Here is a 27,221-nt window from a genome sequence, read left to right as displayed (position 1 = left end):
TTTTTTCGCTACCTATGCTGATAGCCTTGAGAGGCTATTTCAGCTTCTCCTTGGCGTGTAGGTGAGCTCACGGGACTCAAACCGGGAGTGTTGCTAACACTGGCCCTAGCAAGAGCAGTGCTTCGCAGAATCTACAACCGGATCCGAAACGCGACCCACTGAGAAGATCCGGCGAGAAACTCAGTGGGCTATGTCTATGGGTTAATTCACTCGTCGAGCCCTTCGCCGCCAGCGACGGGTTCGACGAGGACGGTGCCCGGTTCTTGTGGTACCTAAAAGCACCGTTAATGGATCGGGAGGATGCGGAATGACGTGCTTAGGGCGACGTTGACTGTTTACCATTCGGTCTACAGGATCGGGTATTATATGTAGTACAAAAATCGCAAGACTCTGCTTCGTTCGTAGTTAATACTAATAAATAAATACTAGCAAAGGGAAAGCAACAATTCAAATGCTCCTTTTTGTCCGCTTTTTAGGTTTATAATCAATTCAGTGGTACCATAGTTACTGTTATCATAATAGCTAACATCTTCACTGCAGAAGGTGGTACGGACGAAGAAATCTATGTCCCTCTCATGCGGGCCGATTGTTTCAGATGTTTTAAGAGCTCGACACCGACAACTTTATACTATACATTGTAAACAGTATGTTTTCGCTATGTTATAGCATTTTAATCTACCCTCGTGTTGAGGCGTCGAGAAAGACCTGCCACGCACTGGTGGAAATATCATTATTGGCGCATTTCAAAGGCGAAGTTCATGGGCGACAGTAACCATTCACCATTAGTTAAGACGCAAGTTGGTCTGCCTTCAAAGAGCAATAAATAAATTAATGTGCTCCCACGAATTTTAGAAAAATTGTTCAATAAGTACACAATTTATAATGTACATTATTTGTGAATACGTCTCACGTAATTAGGAACGTTTTTACTTAATTATTTTCATTTATTTATTACAGTTAGGTCATGATAAGAATTGAGCACAATTTAATAGAAAAACTAAGTTACATAACCCGAAAAAATAAATTAGTTTCTGTTTGTTGCACTCGCATGGATGAAAAAACATGTTTCTGTTGTTGTGAACAAAGGATCTAGACAAGCCAAGTTCTGTCATCATTAACAATTGTTCTCGTAGAAAATAACTCAAATGGGAAAGCTAGCGCTAAGTCATATGGTTTCTTCAATGCATACGTGTACCTTTCTAAGTTAGTAGAATGTGATAATGTTTCCAGACCCTAGAATATATCAATCTCATAGATTTGTTATTTAGCGGTAAGCAGCTACTGGGCTGTGCCCTTGATATTGCTGACGTCCATGATCGATGATAACTACTTAACACCAGCTGAGCTGCATACTGTGGTATTAATATAAAAATAACTTTTTCCGCGTACTAGTATTTAAAAGTTGGTAGAATGTAGCATTGTCTTGGGCCCTCCGTGACTTAAATCATCCATTTAGCCACGGGCATTAAAAAAATATGTCTACTTTAAAAACACAGTTTAGAAATATTTTTAAATGACCTACGGAAATATTTTTTATTTAATTTATTTAAACAATTTTGTTCAGTATTTCTTTGACCTAGAGAATATAATTCGAAGTCAAGCGATTTCAATGAAACTCGACTGTTAACGAACATTTTAAGCCTTTAGTCTTTCTTATACTTTACTCATGAACGGCTGCGTTGCAGTTACCGCGAATGATCGATTCCGCATTAATAATAATCGATTAACTGATACATTTCGTCGATATGACAGTGTTTAACATAGTATTTATTTTTTTATTTTTACGGACTCAAGCGGTGGATATTGATACTTTTCCTCTTCATATAGTGCATTACAATGATTTTCACGCTCGGTAAGTGCTTATTGAAGGCATTGAACCTGTTTTTATAGAGTTGGTTCACGATCACGCACTTAAGGATGAACGCACTCAACATAAAACACAAGACTAAACGGATGTTTCATTATCTCTTTTGTAACAGTTAGTACTTGTCATCAATCAGATTAGAAAGAATTCATAATTTTTTGTTTTTGTAATGCTCGTGTCTTCGTATAATGCGTGAAGTTCGTGTTGTTGATTTGTTTAATGACTCAATACACGCGAAGAAAATTTAAGATTAGCAACGAGTGGTTTTATATTATAGATTAAAATATTATATCAGTCAACATAACGTTCTTATCTTCGAAACCGCTTCGAACCAACACTTCAAAGCCATTTTAAGTTGTGATAATAAGGAAACTAATGGCTTTGGTGTCACGAGTACAGATTATATGCACATTATTATCATCACTCGAGCATGATTCTGTAATGTTTTTTTTTTCTTTATTTCACGTTGCGAACACGTATGTTTTGTGAAAATTTTTTATTTATTTATTTATTTTTATTGTTTAGATGTGTGGAAGAGCTCACAGCCCACCTGGTGTTAAGTGGTTACTGGAGCCCATAGACATCTACAACGTAAATGCGCCATACACCTTGAGATATAGTTCTAAGGTCTCAGTATTGTCACAACGGCTGCCCCAGCCTTCAAACCGAAACGCATTACTGCTTCACGGCAGAAATAGGCGGGGCGGTGGTACCTACCCGCGCGGACTCAAAAGAGGTCTTACCACCAGTTTAAATGCGCCACCCACCTTGAGATATAAGTTCTAAGGTCTCAAGTATAGTTACAACGGCTGCCCCACCCTTAGAACCGATAAGCATTACTCCTTCACAGCAGAAATAGGCAGGGTGGTGGTACGTACCCACGCGGACTCACAAGAGGTCCTACCACCAGTAATTACGCAAATTATAATTTTGCGGGTTTGATTTTTATTACACGATGTTATTCCTTCACCGTGGAAGTCAACCGTGAACATTTGTTGAGTGCGTCTTTCATTAGAAAAATTGGTACCCGCCTGAGATTCGAACACCGGTGCATCGCTCAACACGAATGCACCGGACGTCTTATCCTTAAGGCCACGACGAATTCAGGTTTTGGCAGTCCTCTCGTGATATTAACCTAACACTACCTAAATAATTCTGAAGAGACCGAAACAGGTGGAAATCTGAAGGTGCAAGGTCAGGACTATACGGCGGATGCAGTAACACCTCCCAGCAAAGCTCTCTTAATTTTTGCTAAGTGGCTAAAAATGTGTGAGGTCTAGCGTTATCATGATGAAAAACCACCCCTTCTGTTGATTAATTCCGGCCGCTTTCTCTCAATTTCTTGCTTTAATCTCATCAGTTGTTCGTAGTAGAGTTCAGAATCGATGGTCCTGCCTGGAGACAACAGCTCACAGTGAATAATGCCCTTCCAATCCCACCACACACACAGGATCACCTTGTTGCGAGTTAACCTGAGTTTTGCCACTGTTTGTGAAGCCTGACCGGCCTTTGACCACGACCTTTTTCGCACATTCTTGTCGTACGTGATCCACTTTTCATCACCAGCTATCAGCTTCTTCAAAAATGGTTCGGTTTCATTACGTCATAATAAAGAATCACAAATGAGTACACGGTTCATTAGGTTTCTTTCAGTGAGCTTGTGAGCTACCCAAATATCGAGCTTTTTTGTGTACCTAGTTTTTTTCAAATTCGCCAAAACTGTTTTGTGGTCAATTCCCAGTTCTTCAGCTACGTCGGGCCTACTGATATGCCGATCTTGCTTCACTTTTTTAAAAATGGCATCCATTTTATTCGTAATAGGGCGACCAGAGCGTGCATCTTTGACGTCTAAATTTCCGGATTGAAAACGCTTAAACCAAATTTGTGCTACTCTCACAGACATTGCACTAGGTCCATAAGCATCGCAAATTTTTATCGCGGCTTGCGTTGCATTTTTACCATTATTGTAGTAAAATTTTAAAATTTCTTCATAGGTCCACTCATCTTGACAGTACGAAAAATAAATAAAAATCACACATTTTCCTAATTGGAATTTGGAATTATCTTCTTTAAAATTTAAACTTTTAATGATACCAAAACCAGCCAGATACAAATAGTATAGCCAAAGAGATTTTATTACAAGTTCATACATACTATAAGGCGAAAAGACTTTTTCCCCAACCTATAAGTATACCTATATATCCTTAAAAAAATGTTGATAGCTAATGTATATTTAAGCCACAATGACTTCAAAGACCAAAATATTTTTAAAATATTTATCATAATAATATGCTGTGTTTGCGAGTGCTTATGTTTAAGCAACATATTAATTATGGATTTATGTTGTAAATTATAATACACTAGCTACGCCCGCGGCTTCGCCCGCTACAAAATGCAATTTAAAAAATGTAAACATAAAAGCCATAATATTAAGACAATCCAGAAAGCTAACTACGTAAGACATAATATATTTAGGTGAACCTAATTTGTATTCTATATATGTATACAGTTTTCTTATCAATTCGATCTATGGTTCAAAAGAAAAAAATCACTGCCACCAACGCCACCTATGCGGTAACCATGTTCGTCAGAATTATCATGTGACCCTTTACGGGTACCTACATGTGTGCAAAGTTTCATATATTGGACTATGAATTGAGCTAACGGCTCTCCAGTTTTATGTGGATAAACATACTTCTTCTTCTATATTGTTTCCTCACTGCTGAGGATCGCGACCACATGTGACGTTCCTCCACCGTGTTCGATCATGGGTGGCTTCGACCGCATGGTACAGACTACCACCAAGTGCTTCTCTTACTAGATCTGACCATCTGGCTGGTGATTTGCCCACGGCGCGCTCGCCCTCTATGCGACCCGCAATCATGAGCTTCTCTAATTCATGTCTGGGAGACCTCATGGTGTGTCCGAAGAAGCTAATAACACGTTCCCGGCAGATGGAAGAGAGCCATACAAACATACACACATACATTAACATGTTGCTACCTAAATTGGACGTTGTCCAGTATATTGGTTAATAAGGAAACTTGAGAATTGTCATAATGTAGTTAGTACGTGCGGCCTTGTCATATTAATGGGTCATTACATTACAAGGAGGTGAACTGGTACGTCTGTTGTTATTGTTAACAGTTAACTGTCAAAGTATATATATAGGTATATTTTGTTTAGGTAATCCGTATGTTTGAGGTGATTTCGTGTCGAATTTTTTTTTTTAATTTCTTACATCAGTGGACGAGCTCACATCCCATCTGGTGTTAGGTGGTTACTGGAGCCCGTAGACATCTACAACGTAAATGCCCCACCCACCTTGAGATATAAGTTCTAAGGTCTCAAGTATAGTTACAACGGCTGCCCCACCCTTCAAACCGAAACGCATTACTGCTTCACGGCAGAAATTAGGCGGGGTAGTGATACCTACCCGTGCGGACTCACAAGAGGTCCCACCACCAGTAATTACGCAAATTATAATTTTGTGGGTTTGAATATTATTACACGATGTTATTCCTTCACCGTGGATGTCAATCGTGAAATTTGTGAAGTACACGTATTTCATTAGAAAAATTGGTACCCGCCTGCGGGATTCGAATGTCGGTGCATCGCTCGATACGAATGCACCGGATGTCTTATCCTTTAGGCCATGACGACTTCAAAATGCGATGCCATTATATCATTATATTATCATAAATTGCAGCGCGTTCCAATTCTGTCTGTTTTATTATCTTTCCCCATTTATGGAGCTCATAGGTCATCTAAGCTATCTGAGACGTTTATAATCAGACTAGCTCAAAAGTAGCTTTGTGTTGTGATAAACACATACGATTACCAAGTTTATGACGATACAATAATAAGAAGCGGGTGAAAGTTGAATTATAAATACCCTTTCCTTTCCTTTGTCGTGTCACTCTTGTCAGAGCGGCTGTGATCGCCATTCAGTATAATTGCTGTGGACAAACATACAAAGCTTGTTGATGTTGACAATAGGAAAATAGTTCTGATGAGCGTTCCTAAGCCAAAATTTACTTATCTTTGCTGTAGATGTGGAAACAGCCCACCCGGTAGGTATTAAGTAATTGGTGGGGAAATCATGTTGGTCATAGGTCGTATTATTAATCTATATGGGGAAATACCATCATCGTGCCTAATTCTGTTAGGGGGTATATATACAATTGAAAATTCGACCTCGTCTTGTTTTATTTATTTATTGCTTAGATGGGTGGACGACCTCACAGCCCATCTGGTGTTAAGTGGTTACTGGAGCCCATAGACATCTACAGCGTAAATGCGCCACCCACCTTGAGATATAAGTTCTAAGGTCTCAGTATACTTATAACGGCTGCCCAACCCTTCAAACAGAAAAGCATTACTGCTTCACGGCAGAAATAGACGGGGTAGTGGTACTTACCCGTGCGGACTAACAAGAGGTCCTACCACCAGTAAAGGTCATGTCTCAAGGTCGCGTCATTGGCGTTATGATGCCTATGGTTTTCGGTAAACTTAGATAAACTTATATAACAGATGGGTCCTGAGTTCATTGAGCTGTTTAAAGTAAAAAATAACAACAATAATGTATTGTATTTGTATAATAAGCGATGCGCGAGTTGCTTCAACAGCTGAATGTTTTTCAAACATTTAGCGACGGTCACATGACGAAGCATGGCAAACAGTCGTGTTTTGCTCAAAAAATTAATCATATTAATTTTGCTAAATTCTCTAATGTAATTAAACTTATATTGCATACTAATTACACCACTATTCTTTAGTAATATAATCATATACTTAATTTGCTATAAACTAAAATATAAGATCGCAGTTATTCTTGCGTGTGTAAGACCCGGGTTCCAAAGCCAGGAAATAAATACACAGATTGCAGTAGTTTATTTAATTCTGTATTGCTTTATTTGTAGCTCCACTTGTCCAATCTTTAGACACCTGTTCACTACCGAATACACAGCTTTTTTTTTTTTTTAGGTATTTTATGACCTGGTAACTAAGACCTTTAAGTCATGTCTTATTTTAATTTATACTCTTATTTTTATGAAAAATTATGAAATGAAATGAAGATGATTAATTTGAGACATTAATCAACTGGGATGAGATCAAATGAAGTGAGATGAGATGATATGGGATGAAATATAATCTCAGTAAAATGGTGGTCATTTACTGAGACTTTTTCGTTGGACTTTTTGGAGGATCCCGAGAAGTGACGTCCAGCGGCTTTGTTTCATTTTCTCACATTTGTGAACTTTCACAGATATTAAACAGTTAATAAACCACCAATATCACACATTTAAACCTGAAGAAACACCAAATAGACAAAATAAAACAAATCACACAACTTCACTCCTCGCGTTCCCGCCAAAAAGTCCAATACACTGCTTTCTGTCCCGTTTTTTCAGACTACCCCCTTTTTTATTATGTCACGTCTCCACTACTGCCATCGCTCCCACCAACAGTGTTGCATTTGGCAATGCGAAAAATGCCTTAACTCTGACATGTTAAATTTAATATAATTATTTTACAACAAACCTTACACGTATTATCCCGGTTGTGTTTTTTTTATAGATTTGAAGAGACCTCACTCCAGTTTCCGATGTGTCGCAATAATGACACCCAATGCTTGGGAGGATTCGCTCGTCTTTACCATGAGATAACGACGTTGGTCAAAGCCTATCCAGAAACGTTAGTATTGAACGCAGGAGACGTTTTCCAGGGCACCTACTGGTACACCCTATTGAAATGGAATGTAACCCAAAAATTCATCAACTTGCTACCAAATGATGTCCATGTATGTATCTTTTTTTTATCCTATCTAAGCTGATAGTCTTGAGAGGCTATTTCAGGGTAACCTTAACTAGTAGGTGAGCTCACGGGGCTCAAACGTGACGACGTTGCTAGCACGAACCCTAGCAAGAGCCGTGCTTCGCAGAATCTACCACCGGATCGGAAACGCGACCCACTGAGAAAATCCGGCGAGAAACTCAGTGGGCTGTGTCTGTGGGTTAATGTACTCGTTGAGACCTTCGTCGCAAGCGACGGGTTCAACTAGAACGGTGACCGGAGTGTTTGTATCGATTTTGAACGGAAGACATACTTGTAAATCTGTTCATTTTATTTTTAATTTAGTAAACAGCACAAATACCTGACTGATGGTTATGGACCTATGTCCGTGTTAGGGGCAAAGTTAAACCAACCGTATTAAGGATTTTATATTTGAAAATGTATTCATTCCAGAGCTTGATGCTATATGCTATACGGAAATATATCTGTAATCGGACTGTAAAGATCTTGTAGGCGACTTAGCTTTGCCCCATACTTCGCTGATGCCCATGAGCAATGCAAGAATGTGATCGACAATTCGATGAGCTTTCTTCTGTATGACAGAAACAGTATTGAGTAAAATAAAAGGTTTCACTGGTTACTAGTGAAGATACGCTAATTCGCCTCCACAAAAATTGGCACAGATTGACTTCCGAAAACAATACAGTTCTTTACGTCACAGATGACGTCATAACCACGGCTCGATACTATTATTTTTTATTTTTTTATTGCTTAGATTGGTGGACGAGCTCACAGCCCACCTGGTGTTAAGTGGATACTGGAGCCCATAGACATCTAAAACGTAAATTCGCCACCCACCTTGAGATATAAGTTCTAAGGTCTTAGTATAGTTACAACGGCTGCCCCACCCTTCAAATCGAAACGCATTACTGCTTGACGGCAGAAATAGACAGGGTGGTAGTACCTACCCGTGCGGACTCACAAGAGGTCCTACCACCAGTATAGTATAGTATTATACGTGAATATTAATACTGATTAATACCTAAAATATTTCAGGCAATAGGTAACCATGAATTCGATGATGGGGTAGCGGATTTATCTCGTTACATCGCGACCCTACAAGCGCCCGTCGTAGCTGCAAATATAGACATCAGCGATGTGCCCTCATTGCAGGGCATCATCAAGCCACACGTGGTTGTAACAAAGAACGGCCGTAATATCGGAGTCATCGGCCTGATAACTACAGAAACACCGGTGTGTATTTTGGATTTTTAATATGAGAACACAAAAAATACAGTATTGTAATTTGAGAGCCAATGGTCAGACCAGAACGTCCAGTGTGGGCAAATAGGGCTATGCTGTTAATTTGTACAAGCTTTGTGTAAGCAATTTGCCAACGTCATTCCAACACCTGTCTTTGTTACGAGATCGAGTGCTTTAGTGGAAGTTATGGAGGGTTTTGACGTGACAACGTCTTATAATTCGATGGAGCCGGCTCCACGCACGAAAAAACATGACTCATTGAGGCGTTCAATTTAAGGCTTGAAGTGCAAGCGAGAGCGCGCAACGAGCGACAAAGAGGCACAATCGGCCTCCGCGTTCGGCAGCGGTCGACATCTGTCTCTCTCCTAATTGAGTGAACGATGCATCCGCGTAGACAGCTGCTATATAATAATACATTTACATGTTTTCGTCAAGTATGAAGTTCAGTGAAAAGTGAATGTGGTGTCAATTGTCCATACAAAATATCTATCAAACAAATAAAATTAAAGTTTTCTTGTAAACAATGAAACCATTCCATCAGTATTTTCTTATGACGTTGTCACGTTCAACTATCGTCAGTAAACCGACTTTACAGACAACCGATTTTTTTTTGCGTTTTCTTCTATAAGTAAAAGAGCTCTCGGTCCACCTGGTGTTAAGAGGTTACCGAAGTCCATAGGAATATACCACGTAAATGCTGTCATATAACATCGAAAAATGGGACTTACCCACATTTAGAAAAGAACGGCTGCCCATCCTTCAAACCGAAACGCATTACGGTTTCGCGGCAGGAATAGACGGGTCGGTAGTACTTACCGGTGGTTGTCAACTTATAGTCCCGACTGTGGGAAGATGAACATGTGACTCATTATCCCTTCCACAAACAAAGAGTAGTTAATTAAGTTTTCTTTAAAACAGCAAGCACTCGCGCGCTTTGCTTGAATGACACAGTTGGTTTCCCGTATATGTCATGTTTCGAGTTAAATAGTAGCTTTAACGTTGTGTAGTCCTCAAGTAACCATTTAACAACGAGCTAATCATGAGCAGCTAGTACAAAACGTGTGAAAATAAATCTGGACTTTACTGCAGTTTCTACAATATCTAGTCTTTCCTTTCATTATCTCTATTTAACTATATTATTAAAATTTATTTTCTATTTTTTATTGGATTTTCTATAAAAGCCTATTTTGTTAGTTTTTTTTTAAAGTATTATTTGTTTTTCATTTTTTAGTTGAATTTCAATTTTTTCAATTTTTTTTTCTACTTTTTAAGTATTGAATTGTCATCGGTCCTTAATCAGTATACCAAATTTCGAGTTACTCCGACGTTTTGAAGGGGGTCAAAATCATGTTCAAAGATTCCGTTACAAACATACATACATACGTCTGAAGCTAATAAAAGCGTATTAATAAAAATCACAGCCACGACCAATGCCACGAGCGCCATCGTATCAACATAATTTTTTAATTAATATTCACTTTATTCACTCTGTGTTTTGATTATTTACCTTGTTTTATTAATCCAAAATTAACAGCACACATTAATAAAATAATAAAAACGCTCACGTGTTTCTTATTTAATTTTAGTTCTATGTCAATTTTTGTTTTATGCGTTTCATCGCTTTTCATTTTTAATATTATTTATATTTAATTATAAATTAAAAGAGATGAAACGCAAAACTAAAAAAGTAAAAAAGGCTTACCCGATAGGTTTGAAGCCCCTAATATCCCTAAAAGAATTTCATTCGTCATTAGATTTGGTTATTAATTATAAAATATGTATTATAAAAATCCAACAGTAGCGCATTGCTAAAAAATAAAAGTCAATGTTATTCGGAACGATGTAATGATTCTCTGACTACACCCCGAATCTATGATCAAATTTGTTCTGGATTTTGTTCTGAATTTATGGTTTAATAATTACACACGCTTATATTACGGTGGTAGGTACTTCGCTATGCCCCTGGCATAACTAAGGTCTGTGATCGTCTACCGATAAAGGGAATTAGAATAAATTTTAAGTAAATGAAACAAAATACGATAGGGCCCTGGCATTACTAACGTCCATGAACGATGGTAACTTTGGGGGTAAGCAACTGATAGTCTTGAGAGGCTATTTCAGCTTTACCCTAGCGTGTAGGTGAGCTCTTGGGGCTCAAGCCGGAAGTGTTGCTAATACTGGCCCTAGCAAGAACAGTGCTGTCTATGGGCTTCAGTAACCATTTAACACCAGGTGGGCTGTGAGATCGTCCACCCATCTAAGCAATAAAAAAAAGGCATAGCTGTAGTTTGGGTGTATATGTTAAAGTGACACTTTTTGTAAATACTAATGTGTTCTACAATGTCGTAGTACATTATTTTATTCTATCATCAATAGTTTTCACAGGGCACGCGATTTTTAGAATATTTTAGGTATTTTTTTTACACTTTGGGTTACATTATTGGAGTTATAGTAAGTATTCCTAATTTTTTTCTGAAATGATTATAGCTTATGTCACTCGGGTATAGTGTAGCTTCCAGACAGTGAAAGAATTTTTCAGATCGGTTCAGTAGTTTCGGAGCCTATTCAATACAAACAAACAAACAAATCTTTCCTTTATAATATTAGTATAAGTAGATATACACTGTCTTTATGGGCCGTCGTCAAAATATCAAAAACATAATTTATGCTACACCTTAATTATCATTTCGTGTTTGCTTGTAGCGTACTGTGATATCAAATTATGCCATTCTCCTAACTAACCTGCTTTTGAACATGTTTATTTAAATTAAAAAAACTATACAAATTCAAATGTTGAAGTAACTTTAAATTATAGTGCAATCTAATTAGGTTGCTTGTGTTGTGTTGTAAATTTTTTTTTTATTTTTTTATTGCACAGTTGGGCGGACAAGCTCACAGCCCACCTGGTGTTAAGTGGAGCCTGGAGCCCATAGATATCTACGACGTAAATGCGCAACCCACCTTGAAATTTAAGTTCTAAGGTCTCAGTATAGCTACAACGGCTGCGCCACCCTTCAAACCGAAACGCATTACTGGTACACGGCAGAAATAGGCGGGGTGGTGGTACCTACCGGCGCGGACTCACAAGAGGTCCTACCACCAGTAATAAGTAATAATTTCTCGGTTGGTGCATTACCAAAACAGTGCACGCAGGATGAGAGTCACGCGTGATATCGCTACGTGCTCTCACTAGCATCATAATCATATGATTATTAGATATATAGCGGGAAAACCTCAGAACGTTTATTATCTATATATTAATACGTGAAGCAAAAACTTTGTATCCCTTTTTACGAAAATTGCGCGGACGGAGGTGTATGAAATTTTCCACACTTATAGAGAATATTGAGAAGAAGTGCACAATGCTAATATTTTTTTTCAATAATGCATAAAAGATACATTAAATCAATAAAGAAAACATTACACACATTACATACCATGTATTTGACGCACACACGCATGCATACTATTTATTGTCAAACTTTTGTTCTTGACGTCTGTGGTCAAATTGAGAATAGATTAAATATTGTTTGTCTTTATTAATATTTTTTTATAGTGTAGCCTTGAGGAAATTTGTGATTATAGAAGTATAAAATACAATCATAATAGTGTACAAACTTACAATTCCATTTAACTATAGTCGAATTTCGACTACTGCGAGACTTCTAGTTTATATATTTATATAAAAACTTGACGTTCATTTTTATTTTCTATTCTCTTTTATTTTCTTTGTTATATAAACTACAATTCAAATTAACAATCTATATAAATTTCAGACAAATACGATATTCGTTTACTCTCTTATGGTTAACCTTATCTCGTACTAGCCGCACTCGCCCGCTTCGCTGGGCATTTAAAATGAACATTATTATTTATTGTCATTATTATTAGGGAGTCCAACACTCATATAAATATTAGCCTATCCATTAAGTACATGTATTTTCTACATGGATACCAAGTTTCAAGTCAATGGGATGCATGGTTCAGTAAACGGAAAATATATCGGAAAATCCGTAAAAACCACTGTAGATTTATATATTAGTATAGATTTGGGCATCTCTTTCATTCTTACATTTCAGATTACGTTCCGTTATGACTGAATTCTTCTTATCATAAGTATAACTCATTGATTCCAATAGTGATGCATTAACATTATTCTAAATATTTCGCTTACATATTTGGTTACAGATTGCATCAAAATCAGAGAACGTAAAATTCCTGGATCCAATTCCTGTTGTCGAAAGAGAAGCTAAGCTGTTAAAAGACAAAGGAGTCGATATCATAATTGTTCTGTCACATTGTGGCTTGGACGTCGACAAGTGAGTTCTTAAGATAATATCTATAGTGGGTATCTATAGTATATATAGTGAACTTGAAAAAAAAAGTTATTGTGTTGCTGATCCCCTGACAAATAACGCAGAAAAGAACAAAAACTAATGACTTTCAAAAGATAGGACCTCGAGAGAACTCGGGGTACATGCTTTTAGCAATTTTATGTGCACCAGTCAGTGTAAGTAAGCCTCTTAGGCTATGCCATACTGATCCAAGCGTAGGTGCAATAGTGGCTTAGGCTGCCGACGATTAAGTAAGAAAAGAAAAAAAAACTATATTTAAGGGCAGAATTTTTATTCAAGCATACAAGAAGACTTAGAAGAATAATGCCTCAAGCTCTACTTAAACTACTATAGATAGATTATTGATATTGAAATGGACATGCCGCTTGAAGTTGTGCATGCATCGCCTATGATTTTTTTTTCTGAAAACTACAGTTGAATGTATAAAGACAGTTTACTGTGAAGAATAAAAAAAAACATGTTTTTTATTAGATAACCAATTCAAGTTAACTAAACTCAACATGATACTGGTATTAAAGTATGGTTGGATTGCTTGCCTTGCGTCGATGTGCAGTTTATAATATTATAAAACTTTATGCAAAAGTAAACATTATACGAATCGGAATTAGCAATAATCTACAAGTTATTTTAATTTAATACGAATTACTACTACTAATGCGAGTTCACGCGCTTTCAGAAATGCTTGAACTAAAATCAACATATTTAGAAATATTTGAGCCATACCCTTAATAATTTTGAAAAATATTAATAACGTATCTTAATTTTAGTTTTTAAAATTTTTAAGGTAGTTATAGATACATCATATCAAAATTATGAAGAGCTTATTACGTTTATAACTTTGCGATCCCGATCTCTTAAGCTATGGACCAACTATAAATCAAAATATGACGTTTTATAGGAAAATACAGCACCGGAGTCTTTGCATTTAAATGTTCTTTAAGTCGATCGGGTTGACTTAAAGAAAGACTGATGCGAAACTAAGCTGGATGGAGAGCACTGAAAGAAATTTGAGTGAAAGAGATGAAGAAATGTTTTTACATCGATAGCATAATTTATTTCAGAGAAATAGCAAAGACCGTTGGGGAAAACATAGATGTAATAGTTGGTGGACACACGCATAGTCTGCTTTGGAATGGTGAACCACCCTCAAAAGAAAAAGTAGCTGGCCCATACCCAATCTTGGTTGAAGCTACGCAAGGTTGTGATCACCAGGTAAGCTTTAGCCTTAAGATAAAGAGCAAAAAAACCTTTTAATATGCGTGCTTCTCTATTTTTGTTATTTCTTTTCGAGGCAAAGGATCGATTCACTTGCTCATAGTCAACGGAAATAAAAGGGGGCACTGCTCGGAATTTTTTAAGGCACTCAGTGGCATATCAACATTAAAGAAAAATTCCCAAGTCGATATATTATAAAAAAAATATGTTCTGGAAACGCACTCGTATTGAGCGTAGTGATCCAGGTTAGGTTAGGGATAGACGAGAACAAATCGTCATTGTATGGCGTTCGTTTGTGTGATAGTAAAGAGGGGAGAGTTGTTTGGGTCCGTGATAAATTTCAAAGATGAAATATTAATAATTCTGATTTCTATACTTCGTTGTTATCGGATAGCATGGTTGTTGATACGGTAAAGTAAGTAGCTTAACTATGGTGCGTTTTGGGTTCATGTAGGACTTTATGTTTTTACATGTCATCTAGATCAATCATTAGAATTTATTCATCATCATCATTGTCATCATCATCAGTCCCTCATAGATCTTCCCCAAGGTTTGCAACAGTGACCGGTCTTGTGCAGTCCGCATTTAGCGCATGTAGCAATAAGTATACATTATTATTGTGTTTGGTTTTAAGAGAAAACAAGAAGACAAGTTTCTGGCATCAACTGAAATACTGTCCATGATGATGATAATATGAATTCAAATGAAATTATATTCTGTAATCAACCCTAATATAAAGTATATATGTATTCTTTATTTTTTTAGGTAATAATTATAACGGCATCATCTTTTACCAAATATTTGGGTAACATAACAGTGTTTTTCGACAAAAGTGGTGAAGTTGTGGATTTTGAGGGATCTCCGATATTTTTGAACAGATCGATTCCAGAAGGTAATAAGTATTTTTGTATATATTTGGGAAACTAAGATTACTAATTTTAAAGTAAGTTGCTTAGGGTATCAAATGACGAATATAACAAAACGGTGGACTTTAGAGTAGCATTACTTTTTAACTTTTAACTTTCTCACGGCTCACCTGATGTTAAATGTTCACTGGAAACCAACAATGGAAATGCCGCCACCCACCTTGAGACATGAGTTCTAAGTCTCAGTTTTTACAATACAACGGCTGCTCCACCCTTCAAACCTAAACGCATTACTGCTTCACGGCACAAATGGGCAAGTCGTGTTGACTTACAAAAAAACCCTACTACTAGTAGTAGTAGTACTAGTACTTACCTATCTATGGTTTAGTGTAATATTGCGGTCACGATCGATGCAAGATACTCGAAACTTATTTTTATTGAGTTTAATTTTTAGGCTCTCTTGGCTTTTAACTCCTCTTTTAACTCTTTTCTGTAAATAAAGTTTCGTGTATTCTGGGGTATTATATTTTCTAGGATATATTTTATGAAGTTTTGCGTTACAGACTTTACAAATTAAATATGTCCTATTGAAAATCGACCGAGTTCTGTTCTCTTTAGAATATCATATAATATCAACAACATTATGCAAATTATATTCTGTTAAGTTGGATGTGTAGTAGTCTATTAAATATTTTCTACACGCTCTGATCTATAGAATAAATTCATTAGTATTTTATACATAGTGTTATATTAAATTTCAAAATACTAATCTTTATAGATCCGGCCATTCTATCTTTACTGCAACCATACAAAAAAAAATTGCATTCATTAGTCGATGAAGAAATCGGATATTCCAATCAAATTCTATCGGATTACAATTGTAGTGCTCACGAATGTATTCTGGGTAATATAGTAGCCGATGGTTTTTGGAGAGCGGTAGGTTAATTTTTGTTAATAATATAATTAAATCAGCTTCATCTTTATTAGCATTGTTTCTACTCCTGTGCTTTACATCATAGTTTACGATGAAGTTGAAGATAAACCTTCAGAAATTTCCTGTCTAGAATAGAATTGACAGATTTCGATGAGTTTATCCCAGATGCTCTGAAGCCTACAGCACTTTCTGGTAAAAAGGTACTTGATGACTTGACTAAGATATGCTGGAAAAATAAAACTATTTAGATTCTATTTAGATTAGATTTATCAATTTTTGGAACGAATAATGACTAGAACTATATGGATATAAGTAGGTGAAATTTTATAAGTAATTACATTCCAGACTGTTGCAAAGTATCCAACGAATTTGACAACCATAGCTTTTTTACTAAGAAATAACATAAGAAGTCCTCTACCGTCGGGAAGTAAGTTACTAAAAACATATCCTTATAAATTATAAGCACTTACAGGACATAATCATAATTCAGTTTCAAGCTCATCAAGTCTTAACGCAGTGAAGTTACGAAGCCAGTACTTTCAAATAAAATTTAGGTTTAAATTTAGTTGGTTCGGTAACATGCTTCAGTGCAGACATTCTCATTCTTCACATTTTCCAGTGCAAGAGCTCGTTGTAATCAGCTAAAAAGTGAAAAATAGTGTTATTTAAATGCACCAAAGCGAGAAATAGTAATATGATGACCCTTTGAAAAATAATTTCTGAAAGATCTTCAGAAATAAATTTAAGAATAATTTCTTGATTATTTTCTTTCCTAAAACTAATCAATAAACTTAGCAGTCTAACAAACTTAATTTAAATAATTTATTTTCAACAGAATTGACACGTGCTACGGCCCTCAATATATTCCCATTTTCTAATGAGTTGATTGCATTGGAAATTCAAGGGAGGTATATATTGGAAGCATTGAGAAAGTGCTTCAGCAAGTCTTATAACAGTGTTCCATTCTCTGGACCTTGGGTGCCACAGTTTTCTGGTAAGTCTCAGTTTTTCATAATTAAGACAACCTAAAGTGTAGCATAATGCATAAGGCGATTGGACGGTCAAGCCCATAGACACAGCCCACTGAGTTTCTCGGATCTTCTCAGTGACTCGCGATTCCGATTCGGTAGTAGATTCAGCGAAGCACTGCTCTTGCTAGTTAGCAATGCTCTCAGGTTGAGCCTGTCAACTCAATTAACGGTCCGCGTGAAGTTGGAATAGCCCCTTAGACTACCAACGATTAGATAGGGAAAAAGAGTCGGTAAACTAAAAAGTGGTGTGAAAGACAATGCTGGATATTATTTCCATAATATTCATTCGATATGTATATTGGATGATTTTCACATTGATGAAATGTCCTTGATACTACCAGAGTACTTCTAAACTACTATATTGGATATCTAATCCTCCCTTATACCTTGGTTATCTAAAACCCTACTTGTATTTGACGAGAAGAACTCATGAGCGTTGATTTAAATAATTTTTATAGTATATTACAATAGAATTGCTGCTATAGCACTAGAGTTGAAACTTCCGGCCGATGTATTTTTTCCTCACCTAATCGCTCGTAGCGGAAGAGGGAATTCCAGCAACGTTCGGACGTGTTGGTAAGCTCATTGGCTTAATCTGAGCGTATTAAAGTGGGCAAGTTCCTATTCAGATTAGAGAGTCAATAGCCTCCGTATTCCAATAATAAATTTCTTGGACACGACTTTCTCTACTGATCTATGGCAGATCTCCAGGAAATTGTCTGCTAATTTAGTTTGTAGAAAAGAAAATCGAAGTCTCTCCTTTTACTAATAATAAACAACTAAAAACTTTTTAGAAAAATGGGTCTGTTGGTAAATAGATGCATACGATTTGACAACACTGAGAAAAATGCTAAAATATTTTTTAACGATACAGGTATGAGAATCACAGTCAATACAACATTACCACGGAATGTAACATCAGTACTTGTGAAGCGAGGTGATGTTTACCGACCTTTAGACCCGGATGAAGTCTATCAACTGGCCACGCTGGACTATTTCCTAATGGGAGGAGCTGGATTCACGGTAAATTAAATAAACTAACTATCTATTGAAGAAAGTTAATTATTTGAAAGACAAATTTTGATCCACCACCTGCTTACTATTGGAAATTCTAATCTAAGCAGTGCAATAATTTAGTGTTTTTTTTATATTTGAATATAGTCTAAGCAGCGCAGTAATTTTGAAATCTAGTTTAAATCTAATTATTAATTTAAAATTTTCAGATGCTAAAAGAAAATTCACGAAACCCTAAACATGTGGGGAAAATGCTAAAAGTTTTTGAAGATATAATAAAGGAAATATCTCCGATAGATGAGTCACAACATCCACTTGACGGTAGACTAAAAATTATAGAATAATTGTAGTTAGACTGTTGTTTGTAAGATATTATAGTTCATTTGATTTTACTTATATATAAAGTAATCTATTTTTAATGTTTTCCATTAAATCTATGTTCAGTTTAAAAATAAATGCTTCTACTAAATCTACACTTTTTTTCGTGAGTTAGTAAACTCGCTGCTCATTCCTAAAATAATTCAACATGGGTATTAATTTTTTCTTTGAGTTCCCATGACCTAATCAGTAAAATATGTTTAGGGTATTCATATATAGCGATGCATCTGTGGCGGTATTCGAATCTTTCAGGCAGGTACTATTTTTTCTAATGAAATACATACTTGAAAAACCTTTACCTAGAACTTCGTGACACAGTAAAGGAATAACATCGTGTAATAAAAATCGAACCCGCAAATATTATAATTTGTGTAATTACTGCCCATTTCTGCCGTGAAACAGTGATGCGTTTCGATTTGATGAGTGGGACAGGTGTGTGCCATGTGTCTACCCATAAAAGCAATTTAAAAAAAACTAAGCTATGTTTCTGTCTCTAAAACCAGAGAAGATAATATGAGATTCCTTCGCTCCTGCGAGAATTTCAGCTCAGAAGGATAATCTATTGTAGTAATTTCACTTGTAAATTCATAGCTAGTGACCAAACTATTTACGTACTCAGATTGAACTATTAAGATTTCAACCTCATTTTTCCAGATAAGATAGTGGTACGCTGCGATGTCTTTTTCTTCCGGTAATGATTGAATGCCATGGATCGTATGCCTAACGAGATTAATAAAATAAACAATTGCTGAAAATTTAACTTCTTTGATGCGGGTACCTATCTTATATAGTAAGAAAGTTAGTCATCATTCGAATCGATTAAATCATAATGAAATTTCAATCTGTTCAGAAAGTCAGTGATGATGTCACAGGTCGCGTAGATTGGGAAATCGACAAGAACTTTGAGAAGAGAGAGAACATACGCAATCAATTAATTTTCCTCTAAAAATATAACTGTTTCTATGTCAATGGTCGATAATAATTTAACGTGGTGTGATTGTTAGTAAATATTTATTTATTTATAATTTAAACAAGCGATTGTTAACTAATCGCATGCTTGTTTGTTGGTTTGAGATGTCGAGCACTGCACTATGTTGGATTCCGGTGGGAGTTTGTATCTTTTTGCAAATGTGCTATTTTGGTAAGCCGTAGTACAGGAGAAAATCCTAGCTTCAGTCATGGAGCGTAGAACATTTGAACTCATAGTTCAACCACAGGTTTCTCGGTAATGCAGTAGACAATGTTGTCATCTAAGTAAAAAAGTCTATTTTGTAGATGTTTACAATTTAAAAAATTAGCACAACGCAACTGTGTCAAGTCTATAGTCTGGTTTTATTAAAAAAAAAAACTTCGTCAATATTCAGTTCAAGGTGCACTTTGGAATTACAAATTCAACCTTTAACACTTGTACAAACAATGTTCGAATGCTCCAGTCAATAAATTTTGTAGAATCTTGACTGTACAAATATACAGCTCAGCGAATATCGAGCAAGCTCCAAGTCGTTGGACTCAGATGCGAATTTGCTGACCGCTAATTAATTAAAAGGGGTCTTGTATGTTGAGTGATACTTAATAGAAATAATGTTTCAACCAGTTTTTTAAATTACAAAATGTTTGATTTCATTAATTCGATCCGTCTTAAAGAATTTGTCATTACTGTTGTATTAACTTATTATCAAGTACCTATAGTTACTGCGAGATTTGCTTTCAATCTACATCAACAATAATAAGAAAACCCTATATAATCTTTCCGCGCATTATAATCCTTTGATGCTTCTGTAACGTATTTCGACCTATGGCTATATATGTTTTCCGCTATTTAGCCAAAAATGAAATTATTTCCATATTAAGGTAGATAATCAGTAAAATAGTTGGACGGATATAATGTTATTCACGAATATAATAACATTGAGCCGACCCCTCCTAACGAAGAAGGATACCGACACAACAGTTTAGGTTGAATATTTGTAAATTATGATTTGTTGTAGACTCGTTTTAATCACAAGGATTATTTAAACAGAAGTCAGAACTACAGTTTTAAGATTTATTTATTTAAAAAGTAATAAAACTGTAAGCCTTTTACCGCTCGGTACCGGTAAATCGGATCTAAATAGTTCAGACAACTAACAAAGGGACGGCGGAATCCACAGAGACGGATGCAAACAAATATCTGGCTGAACTGAAAAATGGGGTCGTTAAACTGGACGGCATGCATTGACCGACACAGGCGGGATTACATTAACTTCGCTACGATTTTCGAGGGGAAAAGTTTAGAAGGATTCGAGAGTTGACTGACATATTGGTGCAAAAAATTCAGGAGTTTCTAATTCGTTACAAAAATTCTGCTATTTTGTTTAAGTTTCTGTTGCAATATGGTGAATTTATAGTGAAACTTTGATGTATTCATTGTCCCATTAATTTTTTTTGAAAAAAATTTATGCCTGTACTTTAACAGTTGCCATAAATCTAATTATTGACTGTTGCAGTTGTTGATAGTTCTTTAAAATAAAATAAAAACTATTAGTCCCATATACGTACATTGGATCCAAGCTAGGATTATTCTCTGTGCTATGGATGTCAGAAATACACATAGGAGACTAAGAATACACCGAATATACTTGGACACCAATTATCAAGTGTATTTGTCAAAAACACTGACACCGATCGAGAATCTAATGCAGTTGATTAGTAATTAGAGTAATTAGCTACTACAGTGTCTGCCGATCGTAAAGGTATCGGTGACATCTCTTAATAACTCATATCTAGTATTGTTGGAAGATCAAGTTTGGTAATCTTCGTTTTACGAATTATTTCGGTGACACCAAATTATATTTTTAATATTTCAAAGAAAGCAGCAAGTTTTGTGGACGACGCACCGATCCTCCAACAAACAACTTTCGTTACATCCCTCTGAAATTGTTTTTAACTGAGTTTTAGTAATTTATTTTAATGTATGTTAATTTAATTGGAAGCCATTATTTCGGTATAATTTGACGGACACCGTCTGTTCGGCATTGTAGTGCCAGATGTTTGTAATACTTCAACGTACCAGGTAAGAGGCTTAGACTCCGATAAATCTTTCTGAGTGAATTAATTTCATCGTTTCAGATTTGGCGTTTTGAAACATATAAATAAAAAACTTCAGAGGTGTCAGGGGACACTCGGATGGAACGAAGTTCCTTTCGATTAATTAGTGAAGGAATTGTAATTTTTTTTTCAAGTTATAATAATAAATTACGGCATTATGAAGAAGAAAAAAACAATACTATGAACTAAATTACTATTGTTGAAACGCTATCTCGAGAAACTGTACTCATTACGCGGACCAATCGGATACGAGCAATGTCACGCGATAAGCGCCTACACGTTGATTAGTCAGAATGACGGATCTAAAAAGTGTCGTGACAACTTTTCGTAAGAATTTTTTCCGTCTAGCCCCCTTTCACAACGCGCGATAAGGAACTTCGTTCCAATAAATATAAATAACTAGCTGACCCGGCAGACTTCGTAGTGCCTCAATCGATAAATAAAATACCTAAACTTTTGTATGAAATAAACTTAAAACAAACAAAAGAAATCCGTCCGACGGGGGAGGCACCAAAGTAAAAACAAAATTGTTATTTTTATTTAATTACAAGCATTTTCATGTTTATCTACCTTTTAAACCTTCTCTGGACTTCCACAAATAATTCAAGATCAAAAGTAGCCAAATCGGTCCAGCCGTTATCGAGTTTTAGCGAGACTAACGAACAGCAATTCGTTTTTATATATATAGACAAAAGATAAATAACTGGGAACAAATCATGCATTGCTATCTGTAAGCAACTTAGGATTTCCAGTGTCATTGGTACCACAGACTGTCAGTCAGTCACCGAGTCACATATCATATATCGGTACGATTAGGGTGATATCGTACCGTTGGGGTACTTGTCACAACCCACTGACAAACTACTAAGCACAACCCACTGAGTTTCTCGATGAATATTCTCATTGGGTCGTAATTTCGGTGATAGATTCAGCAAAGTAGTGATTTTGCATTATGCACATGACAAAATAAGGTCAGAACACCAAGCATCTTTTAAAATAGTTTTCATCAGCTTTCTACATAATTAAAACTAATTTTACGGTTTAATATCGCGTTCGTGATCACGTAAACCGTAAAATATTCGAAAAGTTAGAAATAAATAATAATAACGCGAGAATAAACCGTAAATATGATCTTAATTATATCTTTTACAAAGATGCAACTCCGATTAGTAATAAAACCAGAATCTCTAGGAGAGAGAAGAGTTATTCACTCAAAAGAAATAAAATGCTCGATAAATAACATGAAAGAAGCGGGCTGTTTAGAGCTTTTTGCATCTACGATAGTCGTGTCTCAGGGGAAGCACTGTCCATCGCAGCGGTAATCCAAGAACATTGTATGATATTAAGTGGCATCTGTAGAGATCTGTGGTATGTACACATCCCCGAATGACAATGTAAACGTAGATAACAAGCCGGTGTTGATTACAACATTGTTTCTAAGTGTGCGTGAGCTTACGTTACTGAACAGTCAATGCTAAATGTGAAATTTGCGAATTATTTTCACAACAAAGAACTCGAAAGAAAAGTAAAAAGGATATTTTTTTTTAATTTAAATAGTCGTTACTTTACACCAAAATTGAAACGCAGTTACGCAATTGAGTAGAATTTTATATCAAAACTGAGTCTTAAAATAATAATAAAAACTTTTTACAGTTAAGTTTTAATTGCACAAAATTATCTGAGAGACTGTTTAATTTCCTTGTAAAAATACTTTTAATGTCACAAGTATGCTTGTAAAAAATTTAAGTAAAATTTTTCAGTGGAGGAATGAGTTTTGGGGATAAAAATGTAATTTCATTTAATAATATATATTTTTATATTTAATAATATAAATAAATTTGTATACAATATTATTATTATCATGATAATAAGGGCTAAAATATGAAATTGCCGTTTTATTGTAATAGGTAGGTAATTCGAATTGACGTAAAACCTACATGGTTTGAGATTTTTGAGTGAACCTTTTTTCAAATAGCACCTATGAGGTTTTTCTTTAAAAAAACGTGCAACATTTGATTATCGACTTTCTGTGGTTTTTTTATTCAGCTTAGACAAGAAAGATGGATACTCTGAAAATTCGAGTGATTTTTGAATACGAGTTCCTACTAACACTGCAGAAACAACTTGCAATATCAATGTTACGTTTGGAGAGGGGACTGCAAATGAACGCACCATGCGGTTTTGGTTTAAACGCTTTCGTGATGGAAATTTGATTTGAAGAACGAACCACGTGGAACGCCGCGCATACTTGTGTACAACAATGAATTGAAAGAGATGGTGGAATAAAAAGGTAATGGTAACTGTTTGGTGGTCTCAGAATGGTGTTATTCACTATAGCTATCTCCGATCTGGTCAAGCAATAAAGGCAGATGTCTACTGTGCCGAAATTTGAGCAATGATAGCAAAACTTACAGTGAAACAGCCTCGACTCATGAATCTATTTTCACCATTATTGCTCCATGATAACGCGAGACCTCATACAGCAAGAGAAACCGTTTTAACTGTCTATAGAAACTGCAATTATAAATCATTTGTCACCCTCCGTATTCGCCAGATCTTGCTTCAACGGATTATCATTTCATTCGTGATTTGGATAATTTTCTACGTTATAGAAAGTTTTCTTCCCAGGAGGCAGTACAAAATGCTTTTACAATGTTTGTAGAATCTAGATCACCACAGTTCTATCGCAAAGACATAAATGATTTCCTTCCTTCTTTCCTTCCTGCCTTCCTATTAGATGACAGCAATGTATACTCGTAGATAATAATGGTAGAGATTTTGAATAAATATGTAAAATGAAAAAAAAAACCAATTTCAATATTTCAGTACAGATCGGTAATTTCTAACCCCTAATATAATATTGTGTACGTTGTTGTATGTGATGATATATATCTATACGGTATACCAGATGATATACCGTGTATGTGTTTGTATATGTACATAAAATTATTATAAATTTTGATATTTTCCCAAAAAGTAATGTACCTACCACAGAACTCTCTATACCACACTTAGTTGACTGGTAGAGAATGCCTCGGGCATTAAGTCCGCAATTGTACCTTTGTGCATGAAGTTGGATGAATAAATAAAATAAATTATTTCTACATTTAGGTTTCTTCCTAGGGCTAGGGTTAAATAAATTTTGATTGGTTCCCACCACTAGTTTATTTCTGACATCAAGCGATCACGTCTTTTGGTTCAAAAGGAAATCCATATTGGGCACAAAGATATTATAATTCTATAGTGGATGTCTTTGCATGTCTGTAGCGTGAAACATTCGGCCGCACTCGGGTGTCATCGGGCGCGATCGGATTTCTTGAACGCGCAGGTGTCCTGTGACGTCATTCAACAAGATTCGCGCGCCGATTTAACTTCTATAATATAAAATCGAAATTTTAGTTTAAATTATAATTTATTATAATTTATATTAATATAACGTCGTTTACTCTTTTTTAAGTTTATAATTCAAATTCAAATTCAAAATCATTTATTTCAACTTAGATGTCAGTATGACACACTTGTTGAATGTCAAAATACAAATAACAATGTTAACTCTACCACCGGTTCCAAAAAAAGCCACAGTCCTGAGAAGAACCGGCGAAACAAACTCAGCGGGCTTTTTTTTTTTGTTTTTTCTCAAAAAATTTCTTTTTTTTAAATACATAGAAATATTCACAATAATAGAAAAAACAAGTCAAAAAAAATACAATTAAAAAAATAATAATAATAATGAAAAATGAAAAGGCCAGGAGCGAGCGCCTCATTCCCACGTAGTGCCATCTAGTAAATAATCCTTAACTTTATAATATGCCTTGTTGCACAAACGTTCCTTAACAGTTTTCTTAAATCTATGAACAGGTAGTAGTTGAACGTTTAGTGGGATCTTGTTGAAAAGCTGTACACCCAGCCCCCTAAAAGAGTTGCTTATTTTCTTAATTCGAGCCGCCGGCAACGGCATATTTTTATATTGTACACATACCTACACACATATCTGAACATTATAGATATTATTGAAATAGTGTGTTTGACTTTTATATACATATTCCGGGTAAAAATGTCCCGCGAATGCGAAGAACAAAATTAAATAACAAACCACATGTCTAATACATGTAAATTGAACATCGATGAAACACCGAGTAGGTACCCCCATCTGTTTACTAGATCATAAATTACCTTTTAATTATAAAATTACGTAATTGAAACCTTTTAAAACCTCGCGTTTTTTTTTGCTATTACATTATCTCTAATGTATCGGATACTTTAAGGTTTTCTTGGTCACGGATGACGGATTTATAAAATTTGTCAATTTGTACTGATGGTAGGACCTCTATGGAGTCCGCACGGGTAGATACCACCACCCCGCCTATTTCCGCCGTGAAGCAGTAATGCGTTTCGGTTCGAAGGGTGGGGTAGCCGTTGTAACTATACTGAGATCTTAGAACTTATATCTCGAGGTGGGTGGCGCATTTACGTAGTAAATGTCTATGGGCTCCAATAACCACTTAACACCAGGTGGGCTGTGAGTTCGTCCATCCATCTAAGCAATAAAAAAAATATAAAAAAAATTGTCAATTAGTTAGAAAAACTTTGTACAATTGTGAAAAACGACGCTGTTGGTTTAGGAACACGAAATTCAACAAAAATGTTTCCATATAATATAGTGAGATAGTGAGATGAGAATTGTAAGAGCTTTGTTTAAGACAACTCTTAAGGGAATTATTTGAATGGAGCATGAAAACTTGTTCAAAAATCACTGTGAAATTTATCTTTCCAACTGGGGACGTTAACTGTCTCCATAGTGAGAAAGGTAACCTCAAAACCACGTCTAATTATACAATTAATTATCTGCCTAATTAAAACTTTCTGTCAGATAATTTTAATTTAAATTAGGGATATACGGATTTATCTGGCCTCTTGGCGTTAATTTTCTTCACTACCTGCTACTACAGCATTTATGCACGGAATTTCTATTATATAAATCCAGGTAATCGAAAATTTATTGATCGTTAAGCCTTGATGCAGATAAAAAGAAACTGTTTTTGATCATTAAATATGTCTGTGCGCGTGACTTGTGCCCACAAAAGATTTTAATGCTTGGCCATTATCCGAGCCATTAGCAATGTCAGTAGATTACCAACGAGGTCCCAACCGTTACCACATTCATGTTATATATGTAGCCGCAGATTATGGAATTTTACTGTCTCTCACTGGATTCCCGGGGCGGAGACCAACGATGCTCGAAGTATCTAAATTATTCTAATTTTGTTTCGTGGTAATTTTGTATTTTGCATTTGTGCCCATAATTGAGGTTTTTTTTTATATTTATAAATACTTAACGTGTATAAAATTATCGTGAATGTTTACTATCTTGAGTATGTGAATGCGACTTTTATGAGGCTTTTGGAGGGTAGAGTTTGG

The 27,221-nt window shown here is 35.7% G+C and overlaps 1 protein-coding gene across 2 annotated transcripts; it reads left to right on the top strand.

Moving 5' to 3' along the window:
• The first annotated feature begins 1,638 nt into the window (after positions 1 to 1,638).
• On the top strand, positions 1,639 to 18,807 carry LOC149501305 (apyrase). Of its 2 annotated transcripts, none has more exons than XM_089733572.1 (11): positions 1,639 to 1,852; positions 7,445 to 7,667; positions 8,717 to 8,914; positions 13,112 to 13,242; positions 14,340 to 14,490; positions 15,259 to 15,385; positions 16,138 to 16,295; positions 16,639 to 16,720; positions 17,129 to 17,287; positions 18,199 to 18,347; positions 18,548 to 18,807. In XM_089733572.1, the coding sequence occupies exons 1-11, from the start codon at positions 1,746 to 1,748 to the stop codon at positions 18,680 to 18,682; spliced, it is 1,620 nt and encodes a 539-aa protein (XP_089589698.1). In that variant the 5' UTR covers positions 1,639 to 1,745; the 3' UTR covers positions 18,683 to 18,807. The 2 variants fall into 2 exon arrangements, with proteins under 2 accessions (XP_089589698.1, XP_089589700.1); XM_089733574.1 differs by lacking the exon at positions 1,639 to 1,852 and adding an exon at positions 1,956 to 1,978.
• Positions 18,808 to 27,221: the final 8,414 nt, after the last annotated feature.

This window comes from Bombyx mandarina, chromosome 16, assembly GCF_030267445.1.
Source record: "Bombyx mandarina strain Sakado chromosome 16, ASM3026744v2".
In the NCBI taxonomy this organism is placed as follows: domain Eukaryota; kingdom Metazoa; phylum Arthropoda; class Insecta; order Lepidoptera; family Bombycidae; genus Bombyx; species Bombyx mandarina.
The sequence above is the reverse complement of the archived record's forward strand: the minus strand, read 5'-3'. Positions and strand labels throughout refer to the sequence as shown.